Source organism: Xenopus laevis, chromosome 9_10S (genome assembly GCF_017654675.1).
Source record: "Xenopus laevis strain J_2021 chromosome 9_10S, Xenopus_laevis_v10.1, whole genome shotgun sequence".
NCBI classification, from domain to species: Eukaryota; Metazoa; Chordata; class Amphibia; order Anura; family Pipidae; genus Xenopus; species Xenopus laevis.
The window spans coordinates 24,783,825-24,803,764 of record NC_054388.1 but is presented as its reverse complement, the minus strand read 5'-3'; the positions used below and the strand labels follow the sequence as shown (position 1 = coordinate 24,803,764).

Here is a 19,940-nt window from a genome sequence, read left to right as displayed (position 1 = left end):
CTCTCGGATGAGTTGTCTCTGCGCTCTTGGGGTAATTTTGGTCGGCCGGCCACTCCTGGGAAGGTTCACCACTGTTCCATGTTTTTGCCATTTGTGGATAATGGCTCTCACTGTGGTTCGCTGGAGTCCCAAAGCTTTAGAAATGGCTTTATAACCTTTGAAATTGAACTCAGGTGTGATAAACCACAGTTAAGTTATTTTTTAACAAGGGGGGCAATCACTTTTTCACACAGGCCCATGTAGATTTGGAGTTTTTTTTCTCCCTTAATAATGTAAACCTTCATTTAAAAACTGCATTTTGTGTTCAATTAAGTTATCTTTGACTAATAGTTAACGGTTTTTGATGAGCAGAAACATTTAAGTGTGACAAACATGCAAAAGAATAAGAAATCAGGAAGGGGGAAAATAGTTTTTCACACCACTGTATGTTGCTAATGTCCAGCACCAATATGTTTCAAAAGTCCATAGGTATTCTGCAGTTCAGATATGAGGGAAGATGGTATTATAGTAACAGTTTTTGGTATAAGGAAGGTCCATAGAGTGGCCTATAAAAAACAGCCTAAAGGTCAAGTCTCGTTTAGGCCGCGCGGGGCAACGGTGTCCAGGCAGTAAATCCATCTAGACTCACCTCTCGATAGTTGGGACTGAAAGTCAATTGCCATGCACCGGAGTGCGAGTAGCCCATGGCCCATTTGTAAAAAATGTCTAGCCGCTGGTTGTTTAGCCGTTTTCTCTTCTGAAGCTTTGCTGATGGCCGTTCTATGGTTAGCTATCCTGTCCTTCAGAGGGGTGGTGGCTTTAGCAACATAGTAGAAACCACATGGGCATGCGACGATGTAGACAACAAAAGGTGTGGTACAAGTCAATCTGTGTTGTATCTTATAACACTTGCCAATATGAGGGTGAGGAAAATCCGTGCCCGTCATCATCAATCGACATGTTGTACAGTCGGGACAGCGATAGCAACCCAATTTCTTTTGTGTAGTGAGCCAGTTAGTCGCTGATGTCGTTTTGTTAATAAAGTCAGTCTGTACTAAAATGTCCCTCAGATTTTGGTTTCTACTATGTCCAAACATGGGTGAAGGAGCCTGATATAGAGACAAGGAGTTGTCAAAAGCAATGATGGGCCAGTTTTTTTGTACAATTTTCTTGAGATACAATGTGAATATTTTGTTGTGAAGATCATTTGAGAGGATATCTCGCTATCTTTAGTTTTAACTGTTAGTAGGTCCGCCTGGGAGTGTGTAAGGGCCCTGTCGAGCTAAGATTCTATTGAATTCTTCTGTCAGTTGCATTCGTACCCTCTCAGGGTCACTGTTATTTCTTATGGTGCGTAGAAACTGTGAATATGGAATGGCCCAAATGGTGGAGGGCGGATGATCACTAGCAGCATGCAAAATGGTGTTACGGTCTGTAGGTTTCCTATATAGACTAGTTCCCAGTCCGTCTGGAGTCCTAAAGATTTGTAAGTCAAGGAACTCAATACATTGGTCACTGAAATTCAGGGTTAATCTTATAGGTGTGTCCAGTTTGTTGAGCATGTCAAAAAATGTATTTAGTGAGGTGGTGTTTCCCCCCCCAAAAAATCAAGAGGTCGTCAATGTAGCGTAAATATAGGATTAAATTATCGGCAGCCCTCTTTATGTTTTCTTGTTCGTACCAAAACATAAATAAGCTCGAGTAGGATGGTGCCAGGGCACTACCCATGGCGGTACCTGACGTCTGTAAGTAAAATCTGTTTTCAAACCTAAAATAGTTACGTATGAGGGTCAATTCAAGCAGATCAAGTAGAAATTCTGTAGGGACAGTTTTGTCTGTTCTTGTCTCAAGTGCCTTTTTGCACGCATGTATGCCCTGGTCATTTTAACCCTTTAACCCTTATTATGTACATAATATTCCTCTATTGTGCCAGGTATTGGTACTCTGTCTGAGGAGAGGATGCGTGGGCATGTCTTACATCTCTTCCTTCGACATGGGTGGGTCCCATTGTTTGTGGGTCCTGAAAGTGAACTTCTTATAACAAGTCCGCTTAGGTTTGGAGGTTGCCTAAATGCCAGAAGAGGTGGATCAAGAAATCTAGTATGTATTATTTTGTCTTTTTGTAGTGTGCCTTGTAACTCTCTGGTAATCAGCTTTCAAGAAGGAACTGCAATGTTCTGAAAGCTTGCTGTGATTATCATCTTAGTTAGTCAATAAAGGTATCACCTTAATACCACTTATGTTATACTTCGTATCAAACATTCTACCCTATAACTTATACTATAGGTTACTATAGGTTATAGAACCTGGACAAACTTAGTGCCTTTTATTACAAATGGGAATATAATATTAATGATTAATGTACAGTATATAAGAGTTGCTTAACCCTGTAAGTGCCAGCAGAATTTCACATTTCTGGTACGCAAAATGCCAGACGTTTTTTAAGCATTTGGTACAGTTTAACAAGGTTTTTTTGAAGGAAAACCTCCATTTTCGTTGTAAATTGGGCTTTGACATGCAAGTGGAATTTTGCAAGTTTTCTGGAGATTTAATGTGTATTTTGGGTGAAATATGTAAAAACTTTTCCACAGAAAAGTTAATTTTACGTGCATTTTTTATGGGGTTTGTAAAAGCCGTGATCCTGCCAAGTCCAACGATACCAAATACGTATCAGTAACCCACTTTTAAACCCACTGCTAAAGAAATCAAAGAAAGAAAAAAAAGAAGTATAGGGGAAAGAAAAAGTGTATAAGCGTGAGTGTAAGTGTGTGTGCCTGTAAGTGTCTGAGTGTACAAAAGTGTGCTAAATGAGAAAGACAGAAAACATTTTTTTTTTATAGAAAGTTTAGAAAGAAATATGTAAAATAAACAGTGTACGGGTGTTGTAGTTCAGCTCAGTCAATCCAAGGCAGGCAATCCAGGCAACCAAACCAGCAGGAGAACCGCAGGAAGGCAGCAGGAGGGCTCCAACATACACAAGTGCATAGCAGGAGTAAAGGGGGTGGCGTCAGAGGGGCTAGATTTATTGGGGCAGCCAGAGGACCGGTTATGCTTGTTGCCTAGGGGGTTCTGTGAGGATCCAATGTGCGCTTGCGGTTCTAAGTGCAACCGCAGCGCATCGGAACGCGGAAGTGTTGCAGAGCGTAGAATCTACGATCTGTGGCACTACTTTTGGTGGCCACTACTTTTGGTGGTACTTTTATCCACAGAACATAGATTCTACATTCTGTTGCACTTAAAGGGTTAAAATGCCATTCTTCCATTATGTAAAACTGTATTATTGTGATTATTTGGCTGCAACTCATACTAATGGAAATAGTCCTGTTTCTCCTTGTTGAAACAATTCTTTTTAATTTAAAAAGTATTTCTAAGCCACTATCCAGTTAAAATATCTTATACATGGGATACTGACTTGGGCTCCCCTATTTTGGGGAAAATGTAGCTATCCATCTGGAAACTTTCTCCTAATGTCAAAGAAACAGGTATAAATTAATATATGACTTTCCATTGACTTGTTTTAAGAGCTGTTCCACTAAAGGTGATTACCGTCACACTTGGTGGCATTGTCCTACTGCTTCAGCACTTTGGACAGAGGTATTTCAAATGGCTTCTCAGATTATAGGATTATAATGGGAAATAGCTTCCGAATCAGATTTTCTATCCCTACCTTACCCTATATTTGCATTAAAGCAATGTAAAATTATTTCTCAAATATAAGCAGCTACATACTGGGTCATTGCATTACACTGGCTAGCCCCACTCTCTTTCTATTACTTTGGTTAAATATACACAATCAGTGCATAACCTTTCAGATCATGATGAACTTGACCTTCATATTGCTATATGGTCACCATGGGATAACTTTCTATACCACCTAAAGCTGTACCTGTTTTTCGATGCTTTCATGTAAGTAGTGTGTCATGTCTTTCTGCATCCTTGACAATTCCGTATAATGATAGCTGTAATGCTAACATTGAGATTGTGATCTGTATGTTTTACTTTGTATTTGTTTTTTTTAATTTTCTATTAAGAGTTTGTTTTGCCTTTGTTTTTCTTTTTTTTTTTTTAGATCATTGTCTTTTTTTTTCTTACTATTTTGCAATGTAACTATATACATATAGCAGCTATATAAGCTATGTTATTCAAATGATTTTTTCATTCCACTTTACAACATTCCATTGAACTTAAATAATGTGTACATTGTTGTAAATAAAAATACCTTAAACCAGAGAACACAAATTAATGTATATTAAAGGGTTCTTTAAATGACGTTTTCTATTATTATTATTCAATAAAAACACCGTTCCTGATTTGTGTTCCCATTTATACACATCCAAGCAGCCATTCTATAATACATTATTTAATACATGCCTTTCCATAAAGTAGAGGCTATACTACGGAAAGCAAAAGAAAAAATGTCAGGTGCCCTTAAAGGCTGAAGAAACAAATGTAGACATACCTTGCATATCCATTAAGACAGGCCTTCTGCATGGCATCAATAGTGTAGCGCAGAAACTCATGAGCATCCTCCTGGCTCCCAAATCGAAAATGACGTGCAATTCCTGAGTGTTACAAAGTGGAAAAATGTAAACAAAACAATTCAATAATGTATTCTACTTAAATTTAGGAGGCAGAAGAGGTTGTAATTGTGAATGCATAGCAGAATTATTGTTGGTTTTGGTTATGGCCTGGTGATGGGAAGGCCATCTCCCATTGAGTCCATTTAAGGAAATCATTTTTAAAAATGATTCCCTTTTATCTCTGCAATAAAAGCAATCCTATTGTGTTTATTTAAAGGGGTTGTCCACCTTCAAACATGTTTTTCAGAGTTGTTTTCAAATAGTTCAACAAAAATAAATACTTTTTCCAATTACTTTAATAACAAATAAAAAAAACAAACAAATACAAAAAGTATTGTAGAAGTGATATCTATATTGGCTAAATATAAAACTTTTAAATATAAACTTTTGTTAATCAGGGATAACATCCGCAGGTTATTGATGATCAAATCCACAGAGCAACTCAAATACCCAGAAACACACTCTTGGATTACAAAGAAAAGACAGAAAACAACAGGGTACCTATTGTAGTTACCTACAACCCACAACTGAACATAATTAGAAAAATAGCCAGAGACCTGCCACCCATGATCAACACAGATACCCAATTTTAACAATTATACTACCTCTCGTCTTATAGACAACCACCTGATCTGAGGAAAATGATTGACAGAAGTGCTCTTCCTAAAACAAATAAAGCTAAAGCAGGTACATTTCCCTGCAACAGATGTGAAACCTGCAAATACATCCTGTGCAAAGATCAAGTTGCTATTCCGAGTACACAAAAAGTATACACCATTCTGGACCACTATTAGTGTGCTTCATCCAATGTGGTATACATGATTACAGGAGGCAAATACATTGGTGATACAGGACAAAAATTGTGCACAAGGATGAACCATCACAGACATAAAATCAACACCAAATCATGCGATACACCAGTGGGGCAACACTTATGCAGTCAAAATCATAGTCTTCAGGACATGCAGGTCTGGAATTTTAAAACTGAAAGGGAAAGGAAGATTTATGAATTCAAATGTATGGAGTTATTTAACACATTAAGACAGGGCCTTAATTTAGGGTCAGGTTTCATGTCACACTATGTGACCTTACTGAATCCAGACTCCTGGACTATTTACAACCCACCCTAATTGATTGTATTATCTCTACAATTGATCTCCATTTATCTGTAACTTCCTAATGTATTGCCTAAGGATACCTTCCACTGATCTAACAGTATATATGCTGTGCTTTTCTAGCTTTCATTTGTATTTTGCCTGACGAAGGGGCCTTGGTGTTCTGAAAGCTTGCAATGTATTTTTATTGTTAGCCAATATAGGTATCACTTCTACAATACTTTTTGTATTTGTTTTTTTTTTTATTTCTAATTTTTGCTACTGGCTAACACGGTACCGCAGTTTTTGTTTTGTGCTTAACATGCAATTATTTTTTCTAATATTGAAGTGTAAAGTTTAATGCTTCGCCTTCTTATGTCTTTCTACATAGTAAAAAAAAAAAAGGCACACGTCCATCAACCTTTTAAGTCTATATATAACGGGACTAACTGCTAGTAGATCCAAAGGAAGGCAAACATCTAAAGCCTCTACAATTTGCCTCAGAAATATGCTAAATCCATTCTTTTCTTCAGAATATACAATAGAGGAGTCAGAGTTGGCTCACTTCATAGCTGCACTGTTGGCTCAACTCATTCTAGTCAGTGGCTGACTCAGGATATGATTCATTAAGCATTAAAGGAATTGTTCAGTGTAAAAATAAAAACTGGGTAAATAGATAGGCTGTGAAAAATAAAAAATGTTTCTAATATAGTTAGTTGGCCAAAAATGTAATGTATAAAGGCTGGAGTGATTTGATGTACAACAAGTCAGTCAGGACACTACTTCCTGCTTTTCAGCTCTCTTGGTTTACACTGACTGGTTACCCTGGTTACCAGGCAGTAACCAATCAGAGACTTGAGGGGGGGGCACATGGGTCATATCTGTTGCTTTTGAATCTGAGCTGAATGCTGAGGATCAATTGCAAACTCACTAAACAGAAATGTACCATGTGGCCCCCCTTCAAGTCGCTGACTAACTCAGAGTTATAGAGCTGAAAAGCAGGAAGTTGGATTCTGGCTGTTTTATTAGACATCTGTTCACTCCAGCCTTTATACATTACATTTTTGGCTAACTAACTATATTAGAAACATTTTTTATTTTGCACAACCTATCTATTTACCCAGTTTTTATTTTCACACTGAACTATTCCTTTAAAGGACAACGAAAGGCTAATCAACATGTTGGCTGAAAACAAAGGCATTCTCCTTTATCACCTACTGTGCACAGTGAATTCTGTATCCGTGTTTTCATTCATATATAAATGAACTGCCAGCAGAATCCAAGTCACGGAGCTGGGTGACGTCAGCAAAACCTCTTAGTGCACCCACCCCATGCTTCTGGCACAGAACAGACTCCTAAGCGCATATTCTTTCACTCCGCTCATGTATCTTATTACAATACTCCTTCCTCCGTGCCTGGCCTCCTAAGTTAATTTGCATGCGCTTCATTTGCCTGCCGACCAGCCAATACTATGGAATACTATACTACTGGTCTCCCTGACGACACTCGATCCCTTTCTTTCTCAGAGCTGCCAGCAGGTTCACAGTTCACACAGACTGCAAGCAGAAGCACAGTTAGGGGCCAGTTTAACTATTTTCTCTCTCTTTATTTTCTTTCCACCCTAGGTATAATGCACACCAGAAGTTTTGGTGCAAGCACATTGATTATTACTGGCAGCAGTACGTCCATTACTAAGATCGCGGCTGCATTTCAATCAAAAGGCAGAGACTTTACCCAGTGGATATCTTTAGTATAACAAATTACTTCTTTAAAAAAAAAAAAACCTAGGGATTGGGGAATGCACTATGAGGACTACTATCAGGGACACTATATAGATTTTGACTTGCGTTCTCCTTTAACCCTTTAAGTACCAGCAGAATTTCACATTTTGGTTACGCGAAATGCCAGCCGTTTTTAAGCATTTTGTGCTCTCTCACTTTAGGGGCATTTTCTGAGGGGAAACCTATAGTTTACCTAGGAAAACTATACATTGTTTTTTTCGGTAGAAACTGAGCTTTCTAAATCTGCCTGAGTTTTCATGTATTTCCACCTGTGCAAAAAAATTTATAGTGCTAAATACCAAAAAAATATGAAAAATTACCATTTTTCATCGTATATCAATTTATACCAGAAAAATATTTCATTTTACGGATGAAAATCCAACTGATTTGGAAAGCCCTATGTCTCTCGAACGTGCCAATACCAGATATGTATAGTTTTAGGGAGATTTAGGACTTCTGTACAGCAAAAACTCCCGGCAGTATATTACCGAATTTTGAAAGCACTAAGGCAGAAAATGGCATGCTTTAGATTCCAAGGCAAAAAATCCTGAAACCGTAGGTTTACCCCAGAAAACCATACATTTTTGAAAAGTACACATTCTGCCGATTACAAAATGGGTAACTATGTCTCTCTACTCCCAACTACCAAACATAAAAGCTTGTCTGAACATAGCGGTTTTTCAAAAAAAAATTCAAAATTCTGAAAAATCATTTCACAGGTTTTATTTTGCTGCTCCGCATATCCCAAACTATATTAGGTACCAAGAAAAAGCACCTGAAATATGATTGCCAGGGGTCCACTGAACAGTTTGATACCCATTATGCATAGGTTTACCAAAGTATCTGGCATTTAGAGACACCAATATGAAGTTAGCTCATCCAAATTGTTCAGGACTTTACTTCAGCTACTGAGAAATCAACACATTGACTGCATTTTTTGTGGGGTAAACACACAGAAATATATGTTTACCCCCCAAACCCATATATTTTTGGAAAGTACACATTCTACAGAATCTAAAATGGGTACCCATGCCTTTCTGCTCCAAACTACTGAGGCGCAAGGCTTTCCCAAAATTGTCGGTTTTGGTGAAATATCTGAAAATTGCCTCAAACCTTCAACTTCCCAGCACCATATCACCCATGTATCATTACGTACTAAGAAAAAGCACCCTAAATATGATTGCCAGGGTTCCTCTGAACATTTTGGTGGCCATTGTTCATAAGTTTACCAAAGTATCTGGCATTTAGAGGCCCCAAAATGAATTTAGCGCATACAAACAGTCCCGTGGGTAACTTCAGCTAATGAAAAATCAACACATTGACTGCATTTTTGTGGGGTAAAAACACAGAAATATATGTTTGCCCCCCAAACCCATATATTTTTGGAAAGTACACATTCTACTGAATCTAAAATGGGTACCCATGCCTTTCTGCTCCAAACTAATGAGTCGCAAGGCTTTCCCAAAATTGTCGGTTTTGGTGAAATATCTGAAAATTGCCTCAAAGCTTCAACTTCTCAGCAACATATCACCCATGTATAGTTACGCACCAAGAAAAAGCACCCTAAATATGATTGCCAGGGTTCCTCCAAACAGTTTGGTGGCCATTGTTCATAGGTTTACCAAAGTATCTGGCATTTAGAGGCCTCAAAATGAAGTTAGCGCATACAAATAGTCCTGTGGGTAACTTCAGCTAATGAAAGATCAACACATTGACTGCATTTTTGTGGGGTAAAAACACAAATATATGTTTACCCCCCCAAACCCATACATTTTTGGAAAGTACACATTCTACAGAATCTAAAATGGGTACCCATGCCTTATTGCTCCAAACTACAGAGTCGCAAGGCTTTCCCAAAATTGACGGTTTTTGTGAAATATCTGAAAATTGCCTCAATGCTTCAACTTTCCAGCATCATATCGCCCATGTATCATTACATATCACAAAAAAGCACCCAAATTGTGATTGCCAGGGGTCCTCCAAACAGTTTGGTGCCCACTGTGCATAGGTTTACCAAAGTATATGGCATTTAGAGGCCCCAAAATGAAGTTAGCACATGCAAATTGTCCTGTGGGTAACTTCAGCTAATGAAAAATCAACACATTGACTGCATTTTTGTGGGGTAAAAACACAGAAATATATGTTTACCCCCCAACCCCATATATTTTTGGAAAGTACACATTCGACAGAATCTAAAATGGGTACCCATGCCTTTCTGCTCCAAACTACTGAGTCGCAAGGCTTTCCCACAATTGTCGGTTTTGGTGAAATATCTGAAAATTGCCTCAAAGCTTCAACTTCTCAGCACCATATCACCCATGTATCGTTACGCACCAAGAAAAAGCACCCTAAATATGATTGCCAGGGTTCCTCCGAACAGTTTGGTGGCCACTGTTCCTAGGTGTACCAAAGTATCTGGCATTTAGAGGCCCCAAAATGAAGTTAGCGCATACAAATAGTCCTGTGGGTAACTTCAGCTAATGAGAAATCAACACATTGACTGCATTTTTGTGGGGTAAAAACACAGAAATATATGTTTATCCCCCAAACCCATACATTTTTGGAAAGTACACATTCTACAGAATCTAAAATGGGTACCCATGCCTTATTGCTCCAAAATACTGAGTCGCAAGGCTTTCCCAAAATTGACGGTTTTTGTGAAATATCTGAAAATTGCCTCAAAGCTTCAACTTTCCAGCATCGTATTGTCCATGTATCATTACCAGCATAAAGCATCCTAAATATAAACATAGGGGTCTACTAAACAGTTTGATGCCCAATGTGCATAGATATACCAAACTATGTGGCGCAGAGACCCCCAAATGACAATAGTGTATAAACATTTTCACGGCTGACGCAATATAAGCACCTGGTGTGTGTAATATGCGACATTAAACCCCCCTAACAGTACAGAGACCCCAGAAAACCATATATTTTCAGAAAGTACACATTCTGACAAATCCAATTTGGGTAAATATGTGTTCCTACTGCAAACTGCAAAACTGCAAAGCAATGCTGAACGTAACGGTTTTTATCAAATTTCTGAAAATCGTCACAAAGCTTGAATTTTACCCCATTATATGCCCCACATTTCGTAACTTATCAGCATAAAACATCCTAAATATGAATGCCAGGGGTCTACTGAACACTTTGATGCCAAATATACATAGATATACCAAATAATGTGGCGCACAGAGACCCCCAAATGACAATAGTGTATATACATTTTCACGGCTGACGCGCTGGCTGCTGCAATATAAGCACCTGGTGTGTGTATTATGCGACATTAGACCCCCCTAACAGTACAGAGACCCCAGAAAACCATATATTTTCAGAAAGTACACATTCTGACGAATCCAATATGGGTAAATATGTGTTTGTACTGCAAACTGCCAAACTGCAAAGCAATGCTAAACATAACCTTTTTATCAAATTTCTGAAAATCGTCAGAAAGCTTGAATTTTACCCCATTATATGCCCCACATTTCGTAATGTATCAGCATAAAACATCCTAAATATGAATGCCAGGGGTCTACTGAACACTTTGATGCCAAATATACATAGATATACCAAATAATGTGGCGCACAGAGACCCCCAAATGACAATAGTGTATATACATTTTCACAGCTGATGCGCTGGCTGCTGCAATATAAGCACCTGGTGTGTGTATTATGCGACATTAGACCCCCCTAACAGTACAGAGACCCCAGAAAACCATATATTTTCAGAAAGTACACATTCTGACAAATCCAATATGGGTAAATATATGTGTTTCTACTGCAAACTGCCAAACTGCAAAGCAATGCTGAACATAACGGTTTTTATCAAATTTCTGAAAATCGTCAGAAAGCTTGAATTTTACCCCATTATATGCCCCACATTTCGTAACGTATCAGCATAAAACATCCTAAATATGAACGCCAGGTGTCTGCTGAACACTTTGATGCCCATTATGCATAGATATACCAAACTATGTGGCGGCACAGAGACCCCCAAATGGATATATAGTAGATAAAATTTACAAGGCAAAACAAAATAAGGCAGTAAAGAGTGAAATGCAAAAAAATCCAATAAAACCACAAAAATCAATGTTTTTTTTCCAGACTAGTGTTATCGGCCGTCAGAATCACAATTTGAATATTTTAGCTGGGCCAAACAGGTTATACGGCTAGAAACAAGTGAACACAACATATGCAGAGCTGAAAATGCAATAAAATGGCTAAAAATTCAATAAAATGGCTAAAAATGCAACAAAATACCCAAAATTGCAATATAATCACCAAAATAACATACAAAAGATATTGCACAGTACGGTTAGCGAATACGCTATTCGTAATGGCAATAAAACATTTTTTTCAGCCAAAAAAAGAGACGATGCGATAAGAAAAAAAAAAAAAGCCACAATGCCATGTATGTGCGTGTGCACAATTGGTAAATTACATGTTATGTGCGCGTGTGTGCACGTGTGTGTAAGTGTAAGTGACTCCCCCCAATCCCCAAAAATGTATGTGTAAGTGTGTGTAAGTGTAAATCTAGGTGTGTATTACTGTAATAAGTGTGTGTTGGTGTGTTTGTGTGTGTAATTGTTGCACTAACCTGAAAAAGTCGCTGGAGACTGTTGCAGACGATCAGGAAGAGCCCCTGGAAGAGATCTGCGACGTGGTTCCTGTCCCTGTGCTGTGGGGGCGGAGATCGACGGCGCAGTGCAGGCTGCAGCAGCAGGACACGTAAGTAACACGTGCCTGCTGCTGCTTTTGGGCCCCTGGGCGATCGCGCCCCAAGGGCCACTCGATCCCCTGCTCTGCTCATTGCCTAGGGGCAGGGGATCGAGGAGGAACGGAGCGAGCGGCTCTAACAGCCGCTCCTCCGCTCGAGAACCCGGAAGTGCTGCAGAACGTAGAATCTACGTTCTGTGGCATTTCAAGTACCTTTGCCACAGAATGTAGATTCTACGATCTGTGGCATTTAAAAGGTTAATAAAAATGAATGTAAACAAGGCCCCAGGTTCTAAGAGAGCTTAATTCAGTTTTGGACCAGCCCCTATTTCTGATTTTCTCAGATTCACTTTCATCTGGTATGGTACCTATGGACTGGAGAAAAGCGGATGTCATTCCAGTATTTAAAAAGGCATTAATCTAAGCTTGGCAACTATAGGCCAGGAAGTTTGACATCTGTGGTTGGCAAATTATTTGAAGGCTTGTTAAAGGATCACATTCAAAATTTTGTCCTAGTGAATGGCATTATGCAGCAATCAGCCATGGCTTTATGAAGGATAGGTCATGTCAGACAAATTTGATTGCTTTTTATTATGAGGTAAGTAAGATGCTGGACAGTGGGGCAGTAGATGTGATCTATTTGGATTTTGCCAAACCGTTGGATACCGTGCCCCACAAAAGACTGCTTTCTAAAGTAAGTGGCAAATGAGATTAAATGCTTTTTCTGAAAGTAATAGTTGATGCAGTTCCCATAATACTGGAAGAGGTACAATGTGTAAGAAACCTGGATGTGGCAAAACAAGCTTTTACTATACTTGAGATTATGTCTCATACACATGGCAGGGCCATATTATAAACTGGTGAACTGGATGAATGTTTCTATGACTTGGCATTCTTCAGCATCCAAGCACAGAGAAATACTCTAGCCATGGCTGCCACATGTTGCCAGGAAATACAGCCCAGTGAATTTCATTGGATTGATAGAGTTTTGCCAGAATTATGCCAAAGGTTAAATCATCCAGACAAGGAGCCAACAGAAAGTATACTCCTGTGTTTCATGCACCTCATAAATAACTTTAGGTTTAACCAAGTACTTTTGGATAAAGTGTTGTGTCCTGAACTGGTAACCTACATCTTGCAATGTGATGGCAAGGGGAAAAGATTGTGGCATCCCTACTCCCACTGATAAAGGTATTAGCAACTCATGAGAGTGAATCCTTGGTGGGAAGTGTGCCAGCTATAAAGCGAGACCGTGCTGTAGCCTCTCGGGAGGTTGGTGCTCCAACGGTATGCAAAGAAAAAGAGGTGAAGTCTGCAGCTGGAGTGCAAGTGCCCACTAAAGCTGTGGTAAAAGAGGCTGAAAGGAGTGATCAGCCTGAACAGGTAAAATGGATTGAAAAGTTAAAAGTGATGTATGAGCAACTGGCCAAGGCTTTTAAAGAGAAAGAAAGCTAGCTTGACCAGTCCCAAAGAGAGGGAATGTCACTTAAAAAATGCACTCGGTAAAGGTTCTTGATATGGAAAGAGAAATTCAGTCTCTAAAGGGGAACCCTGTTTCAGAGATTATGAATAATGCCCTGGAGTCAGAGCGGAAAAACAAAGTTGTGACAGAGCTACAGAAGGAGGTCGCTGACCTGACAAGGAGGCTAGCTGAGGCCTCAAACCTTCACAAAGAGACTGCTGAGAAAGAGCAAAATTTTGAACAAAAATGTATTGAATTAGCCCAGGCAAATGCAGCACTGCACCCACATGTAGTAAATTTGCAAAGGCAATGTACAGAACTGACAGATGCCAAGGACTTATTGGCTGAAAGAATAGAAAGTCTGCAGTTACAGCTGAGAATAGACACTGTAGAAAGAGCATCATTGAAGAAAATGCTGGATGGCCATTCCAAGTCACATGGGTTGCTGGAGAAACAGATGTGTGATGTGAATGCCCAGAAAGAGTATCTGGAGCATTGCATACAGGAACAGGCTAAAGCTATTGAGCAGCTTCAGGCTCAACTAATATGAGTAAGTAATAAGAGTAAGTTTCTGAAGCTGAGAGTAAGTTTCTGAAGGATCAGAACTTTGGGTTTAAAGCTAAGATAGATATTCTGCAGCAAAGATTTTGCATGCTACAGGATCAGGTGTTCCAGGAAGAACAACACAATGCAACAATTCTCCAAGAGAGGAAGTCTATACAACTTAATCTCAGTAAGAAGGATGCAGAGATTCAGTTGCTAAAGGAGCATTTGCTCAAGGACAAATTAAAAGATGTAATTCAAGGCACACAGGCCTTGTTGGAGATAAAGGCTGATACTGGGTACTCCTATCCAATGAAAGTCTTTGGGACAGAAAGTTCTTTTGGTCATGTGGCGTTGGTCAATACTCCTGTGGATTATGATGAGCATTGTACTAGAGCAGTTGGACAGACCAGAGATGCTTCAGAGACCTCAGAGGAAGGTTTTCTATGTTGTGACCCAGAAAGGCAAGTGGTTTCCAGTCTAAGTGGTGAAACTAACTTTCTGAGGTTAAAGATCCAGATGGAATGACAAAGAACTATCACAAGAACATTGAAATACAGTGGTGTGAAAAACTATTTGCCCCCTTCCTGATTTCTTATTCTTTTGCATGTTTGTCACACAAAATGTTTCTGATCATCAAACACATTTAACTATTAGTCAAAGATAACACAAGTAAACACAAAATGCAGTTTTTAAATGAGGGTTTTTATTATTTAGGGAGAAAAGAAATCCAAACCTGTGTGAAAAAGTAATTGCCCCCTGAACCTAATAACTGGTTGGGCCACCCTTAGCAGCAATAACTGCAATCAAGCGTTTGCGATAACTTGCAACGAGTCTTTTACAGCGCTCTGGAGGAATTTTGGCCCACTCATCTTTGCAGAATTGTTGTAATTCAGCTTTATTTGAGGGTTTTCTAGCATGAACTGCCTTTTTAAGGTCATGCCACAACATCTCAATAGGATTCAGGTCAGGACTTTGACTAGGCCACTCCAAAGTCTTCATTTTGTTTTTCTTCAGCCATTCAGAGGTGGATTTGCTGGTGTGTTTTGGGTCATTGTCCTGCTGCAGCACCCAAGATCGCTTCAGCTTGAGTTGACGAACAGATGGCCGGACATTCTCCTTCAGGATTTTTTGGTAGACAGTAGAATTCATGGTTCCATCTATCACAGCAAGTCTTCCAGGTCCTGAAGCAACAAACCAACCCCAGACCATCACACTACCACCACCATATTTTACTGTTGGTATGATGTTCTTTTTCTGAAATGCTGTGTTACGTTTACGCCAGATGTAACGGGACGCGCACCTTCCAAAAAGTTCAACTTTTGTCTAGTCGGTCCACAAGGTATTTTCCCAAAAGTCTTGGCAATCATTGAGATGTTTTTTTAGCAAAATTGAGACGAGCCTTAATGTTCTTTTTGCTTAAAAGTGGTTTGCGCCTTGGAAATCTGCCATGCAGGCCGTTTTTGCCCAGTCTCTTTCTTATGGTGGAGTCGTGAACACTGACCTTAATTGAGGAAAGTGAGGCCTGCAGTTATTTAGATGTTGTCCTGGGGTCTTTTGTGGCCTCTCGGATGAGTTGTCTCTGCGCTCTTGGGGTAATTTTGGTCGGCCGGCCACTCCTGGGAAGGTTCACCACTGTTCCATGTTTTTGCCATTTGTGGATAATGGCTCTCACTGTGGTTCGCTGGAGTCCCAAAGCTTTAGAAATGGCTTTATAACCTTTGAAATTGAACTCAGGTGTGATAAACCACAGTTAAGTTATTTTTTAACAAGGGGGGCAATCACTTTTTCACAAAGGCCCATGTAGATTTGGAGTTTTTTTTCTCCCTTAATAACGTAAAACCTTCATTTAAAAACTGCATTTTGTGTTCAATTATGTTATCTTTGACTAGTTAACGGTTTTTGATGAGCAGAAACATTTAAGTGTGACAAACATGCAAAAGAATAAGAAATCAGGAAGGGGGCAAATAGTTTTTCACACCACTGTACATACCAAACATACTGCAAAGAAACAGTTTAGAGACTCTTAATTGTAATGTTTTGCTGTCTAACAATTTTTCTTTGCAGGTTTCAGATCCAGTGGTGTTGGACAAGATACATGTTAAATGTGATGCCAATGATGTTAACGAAAGGAGACTAACTTGCTGTGGAGGTCACTAAGTAGGAAAAATTTACCCCTTAGGACAGGTATCCCAAGGTGTAGCGATTCCAACAATGCGATTTGGTCTCATAAGCCAGACTGGAAGTGCTGATAAGGTAATGGGGAGTAAAAAAGTTCTCTCAAAAGGTCAGAAAACCCCCATGATGATCAAGTCCATAGAGCAAGAAAGCTATGGGATGGCTTGTTGTGCTCACCCCTACAGGCTGAAGCAGAGGGGGGGGGGGATATGTGGTAGAGTGACCAAAACAATGTGAGAAAAGGTGTGTTTTCCCTTTAGGATCTCCATAGTGGGAGATGTAGGCACCAGGATGGGTGTTGGTAGACAGAGAATATGTTCTCTGTTTAAAGGCTTTGGTGGCCAGGTCCTGGAAGCTGGAGTATTCTGGAAAGAACAGACAAGCCAGGTCCTCCAATCCAGTAGTCGAGCTCACGGATTGGTGCTCATCTTCCACATGATGGCTGTCCTGTGGAAAGGTATTTCGTTTTAGTGAGCCTGTTAGGAAGTCTCTCAGAGCAGGAAGAATACCTGCCTGTGTGAGGAACTCCCAGAAGGGCTGGGGGTGCCAATTGCGAGGTGCAGAGAGAGAGACAAGACCAAGTAAGACAGAGAAAAGCCAGGAGGCTGTGCAATTCTCCAGGAGATTTGTGAGTACAGGGGTGACCCCTACTTATGTGTTTGCCTAAGTTGCCCAGTTTAGTAAGGGAACTCTTCATGTGTGAAGAAAGCACACAGTGGGCAGGATTTATTTTTATGATTTGTTTTATATACTGAAATGGTCACCCCTGTGTGTAAATAAAATGCCTTAAAAAGAAGAAAAGTGTCTGTTGTTGATCCTGCAGCTTACAATAGTTATCACATGTTAACTTACGCGCCTCTTTTCCAGCATGAGCATGTCTTTCTTCATAGCCAAGACTTTCCATAACTTTTACCAGCTTAGTTGCCCTTCTCATACAATAATGTCCTGTTTGAGCGCTGGAATCCAAAAATTGTACAGCATAATGTAGATGGGGCCTTACCAGTGCTTTGTACAGTGAAAGTATAACCCCCTCCTGAAAACACCTCAACTGAAAAAAGTATTTGGAAGATGAATAACCCCTTTAATGTTTAATTAATTGTTGCAGACATATGGTATCCTTCCATGATTTTGATCCTTATACCTATCTGGAAAACCCCAGATCCCAAGCATTCCAGATAAGAAAGCTTACACCTAATGTTTTATTCGGGGTAATTTAAGAATTCTAAATCTGGTTGAATTGTTTTGTAATTTCAATTTTGTAACAAGATAAAGTACCATAAATACCTACTAAAATGAAAACAGAAACATGATTTTTAATTGAAATATAGAGAAACATATAAAAAATATAATTTGCACAAAAAAATTCATTTGGAAAGCTCTATGTCTCTTATGCGGGCAGGTCAATACCAAATGAGTATAGTTTTATCTAGCTAACCTAGAAGCTCAACTTTGCTAATATTGAACCATACAGCATCATTAGGAACTAAAATAAAAGATCCAAAATATGAATGTCAGGGGTCTTCAGTTTGATGTCTAATGCATAGAAGCAAAATGAAGGAAAACTTAAAATCAGATGTAAAATTGAGGTTTCACTGTAGTGAGACCCCTTTCAAAATGCAACAATATACATCTACATTTTCAATAAAAATTGAAGCATTAAGAAAACTTCCACAAACCCATTAGTCTGTGTATAGCAAATGCATACTTACTTTTCAGCTCACGAATGAAAGAAACTGGCTTTACATTATTTCCACTGTTAGCAAACACTTGAATCAGATGATTTTGCATAATGCAAAGCATACAGAAACCACTTTGCTGACCTACAAGTAGAAAGTTATAAACATGTTTAAGTATGAATACACAGCCCCATAAAAATATTGGTTTTAGCTTACTTATCTAGATATTTACAATAAATGCTTACAGTTGCTGGTGTGCTCCTTAGACAACAAGTAGTTAGCAAGTGGAGGAGTGTATGTGAGACACTGAACGGTTGCATTGAGGAAGCAAGTATTGCCTAGATTTTGAAGCCCTGCCCCAACCCTGGAGATTCGATCCCATTTCATGGACAATTTGTCAGCTGGAAACAGAATTTTTTGAGGAACAGGAACACCATCTGACCGTCCAGATGAGACACTGACACCTGCAAAGATTAGGGCAGAAGGTAGTAAAGTGATCCAGAAGACAAAAGCATCTTCTGTCATTATTTAATTCATATTTTATTTATCCTAGTGCTACATTTAGAACGTTATTATGCTTTATTTATAAAGCTCTTCTTAAGCAGCTCATTAGAGACTTTATTTTTTATACCAGTTCCTGCCCTAGTCACGTTTACAAACTAAACGTTCCTACCATGCACAAACACAAAGTTTAGAAGGTAATTACAGATGTATGTGGTGTGAGAGCATACAAACTATGAGATATACCCCAATGTTACAAAACACCAATACTAACCACTGTGCTTACACATGCTGATTTATAAATACAAAAACATTTATAGCTATCAAGCCAGATACCCAATAAAGAAATGATGAAGTTCTGAGAATGAGCAATCACCTAAACTCCCATTATAACTTTGCTCTAGTCTTGGCCCCCTATTTTTTTTTTAATATTTATTCTTTATTAGTAAAAAAAAAGTTATATATTCAGACATGGTCCTGTGACTGCAAGCTCTGGACAATTCCCAGCTTGCAGAAATGTACAATTGTTTTCCTGAACCATATAACAAATAACAATAAACCAGCTTTCGTGAATACTGTCATTTTTGTGTTTATACCTTTTATCAAGTTTGGGGTTGGCATCATAGTGGGTAAGAGGTGGTTACGTGGAGTACATGATGTGGTTTCTCCTTTCCAATGTTCTTCCTTCTGCTTTGAGTGAGAAAATAATTAACAGTGACTTATCAGCTAGGTGACACATTTCTGTAGGTCCTCCATGGTGTCTAGACTTTATAAAAGTATTTGAGAGTCTTGTTTTCAAACTGGTCATCTTTTCTAGGACTAGCATGTTATCCATTTTGGTTTTTACCATTTGAAAATCCAAGAAGATGCTATGACCTGTTTTGAGACTGAGAAAATGTGTGTTCTCAATTTCCTGAGATGTTTTTCCAGTGACATCTGTTATTAATGTGTAGACGCGGATCCAGAATCGGATGGCTTTATGGCATTCCCACCACATATGCAAGAAGCTGCCTTGTTGGCCACAATTTCTGAAGCATAGTGGAGGTCTTGATAGGTACCATTTTGCCAGTCGGGTAGGGACTAGGTACCACTGATGTAATATTTTTTTGAGATGTTTCTTGTATTGATATGTTAAAAGAGCAGTGTATTGTGTCCTTAATGTCAGACCATTGGTCTTCCTCCATACAAATTTCTAGGTCTTTTTCCCATACTAATACATATCTCAGCTTCTTCAATGGGGTCGAGTGATTTAGCTGGTCGTATAACATTGAGGTAGTCCTTTGTTGAGGGAAATCTTGTATACACACTTTCATATATTGTTGGGTTTGAAAACTTTTCTCCTTTCATAGGGTACTCATATAATCTTATTTGGTGATATTATAGGATTTCTCATTGTGGGATATAATTTTTCTTGAAGCTGTTGCCATAAT

The 19,940-nt window shown here is 39.0% G+C and overlaps 1 protein-coding gene across 5 annotated transcripts in view; it reads right to left on the bottom strand.

Annotated features, from left to right (window-relative positions):
• Positions 1 to 19,940, bottom strand: part of usp36.S (ubiquitin specific peptidase 36 S homeolog) — a 146,655-nt gene that overhangs the window by 115,399 nt on the left and 11,316 nt on the right. For all 5 annotated transcript variants that reach the window (XM_018238342.2, XM_018238345.2, XM_018238346.2 and 2 more), the window contains exons 4-6: positions 18,255 to 18,473; positions 18,043 to 18,153; positions 4,439 to 4,541 (exon numbers count right to left, since the gene is read on the bottom strand). In XM_018238342.2, coding sequence (XP_018093831.1) covers positions 4,439 to 4,541; positions 18,043 to 18,153; positions 18,255 to 18,473 — 433 coding nt within the window. The remainder of the gene's footprint in view (positions 1 to 4,438; positions 4,542 to 18,042; positions 18,154 to 18,254; positions 18,474 to 19,940) is intronic.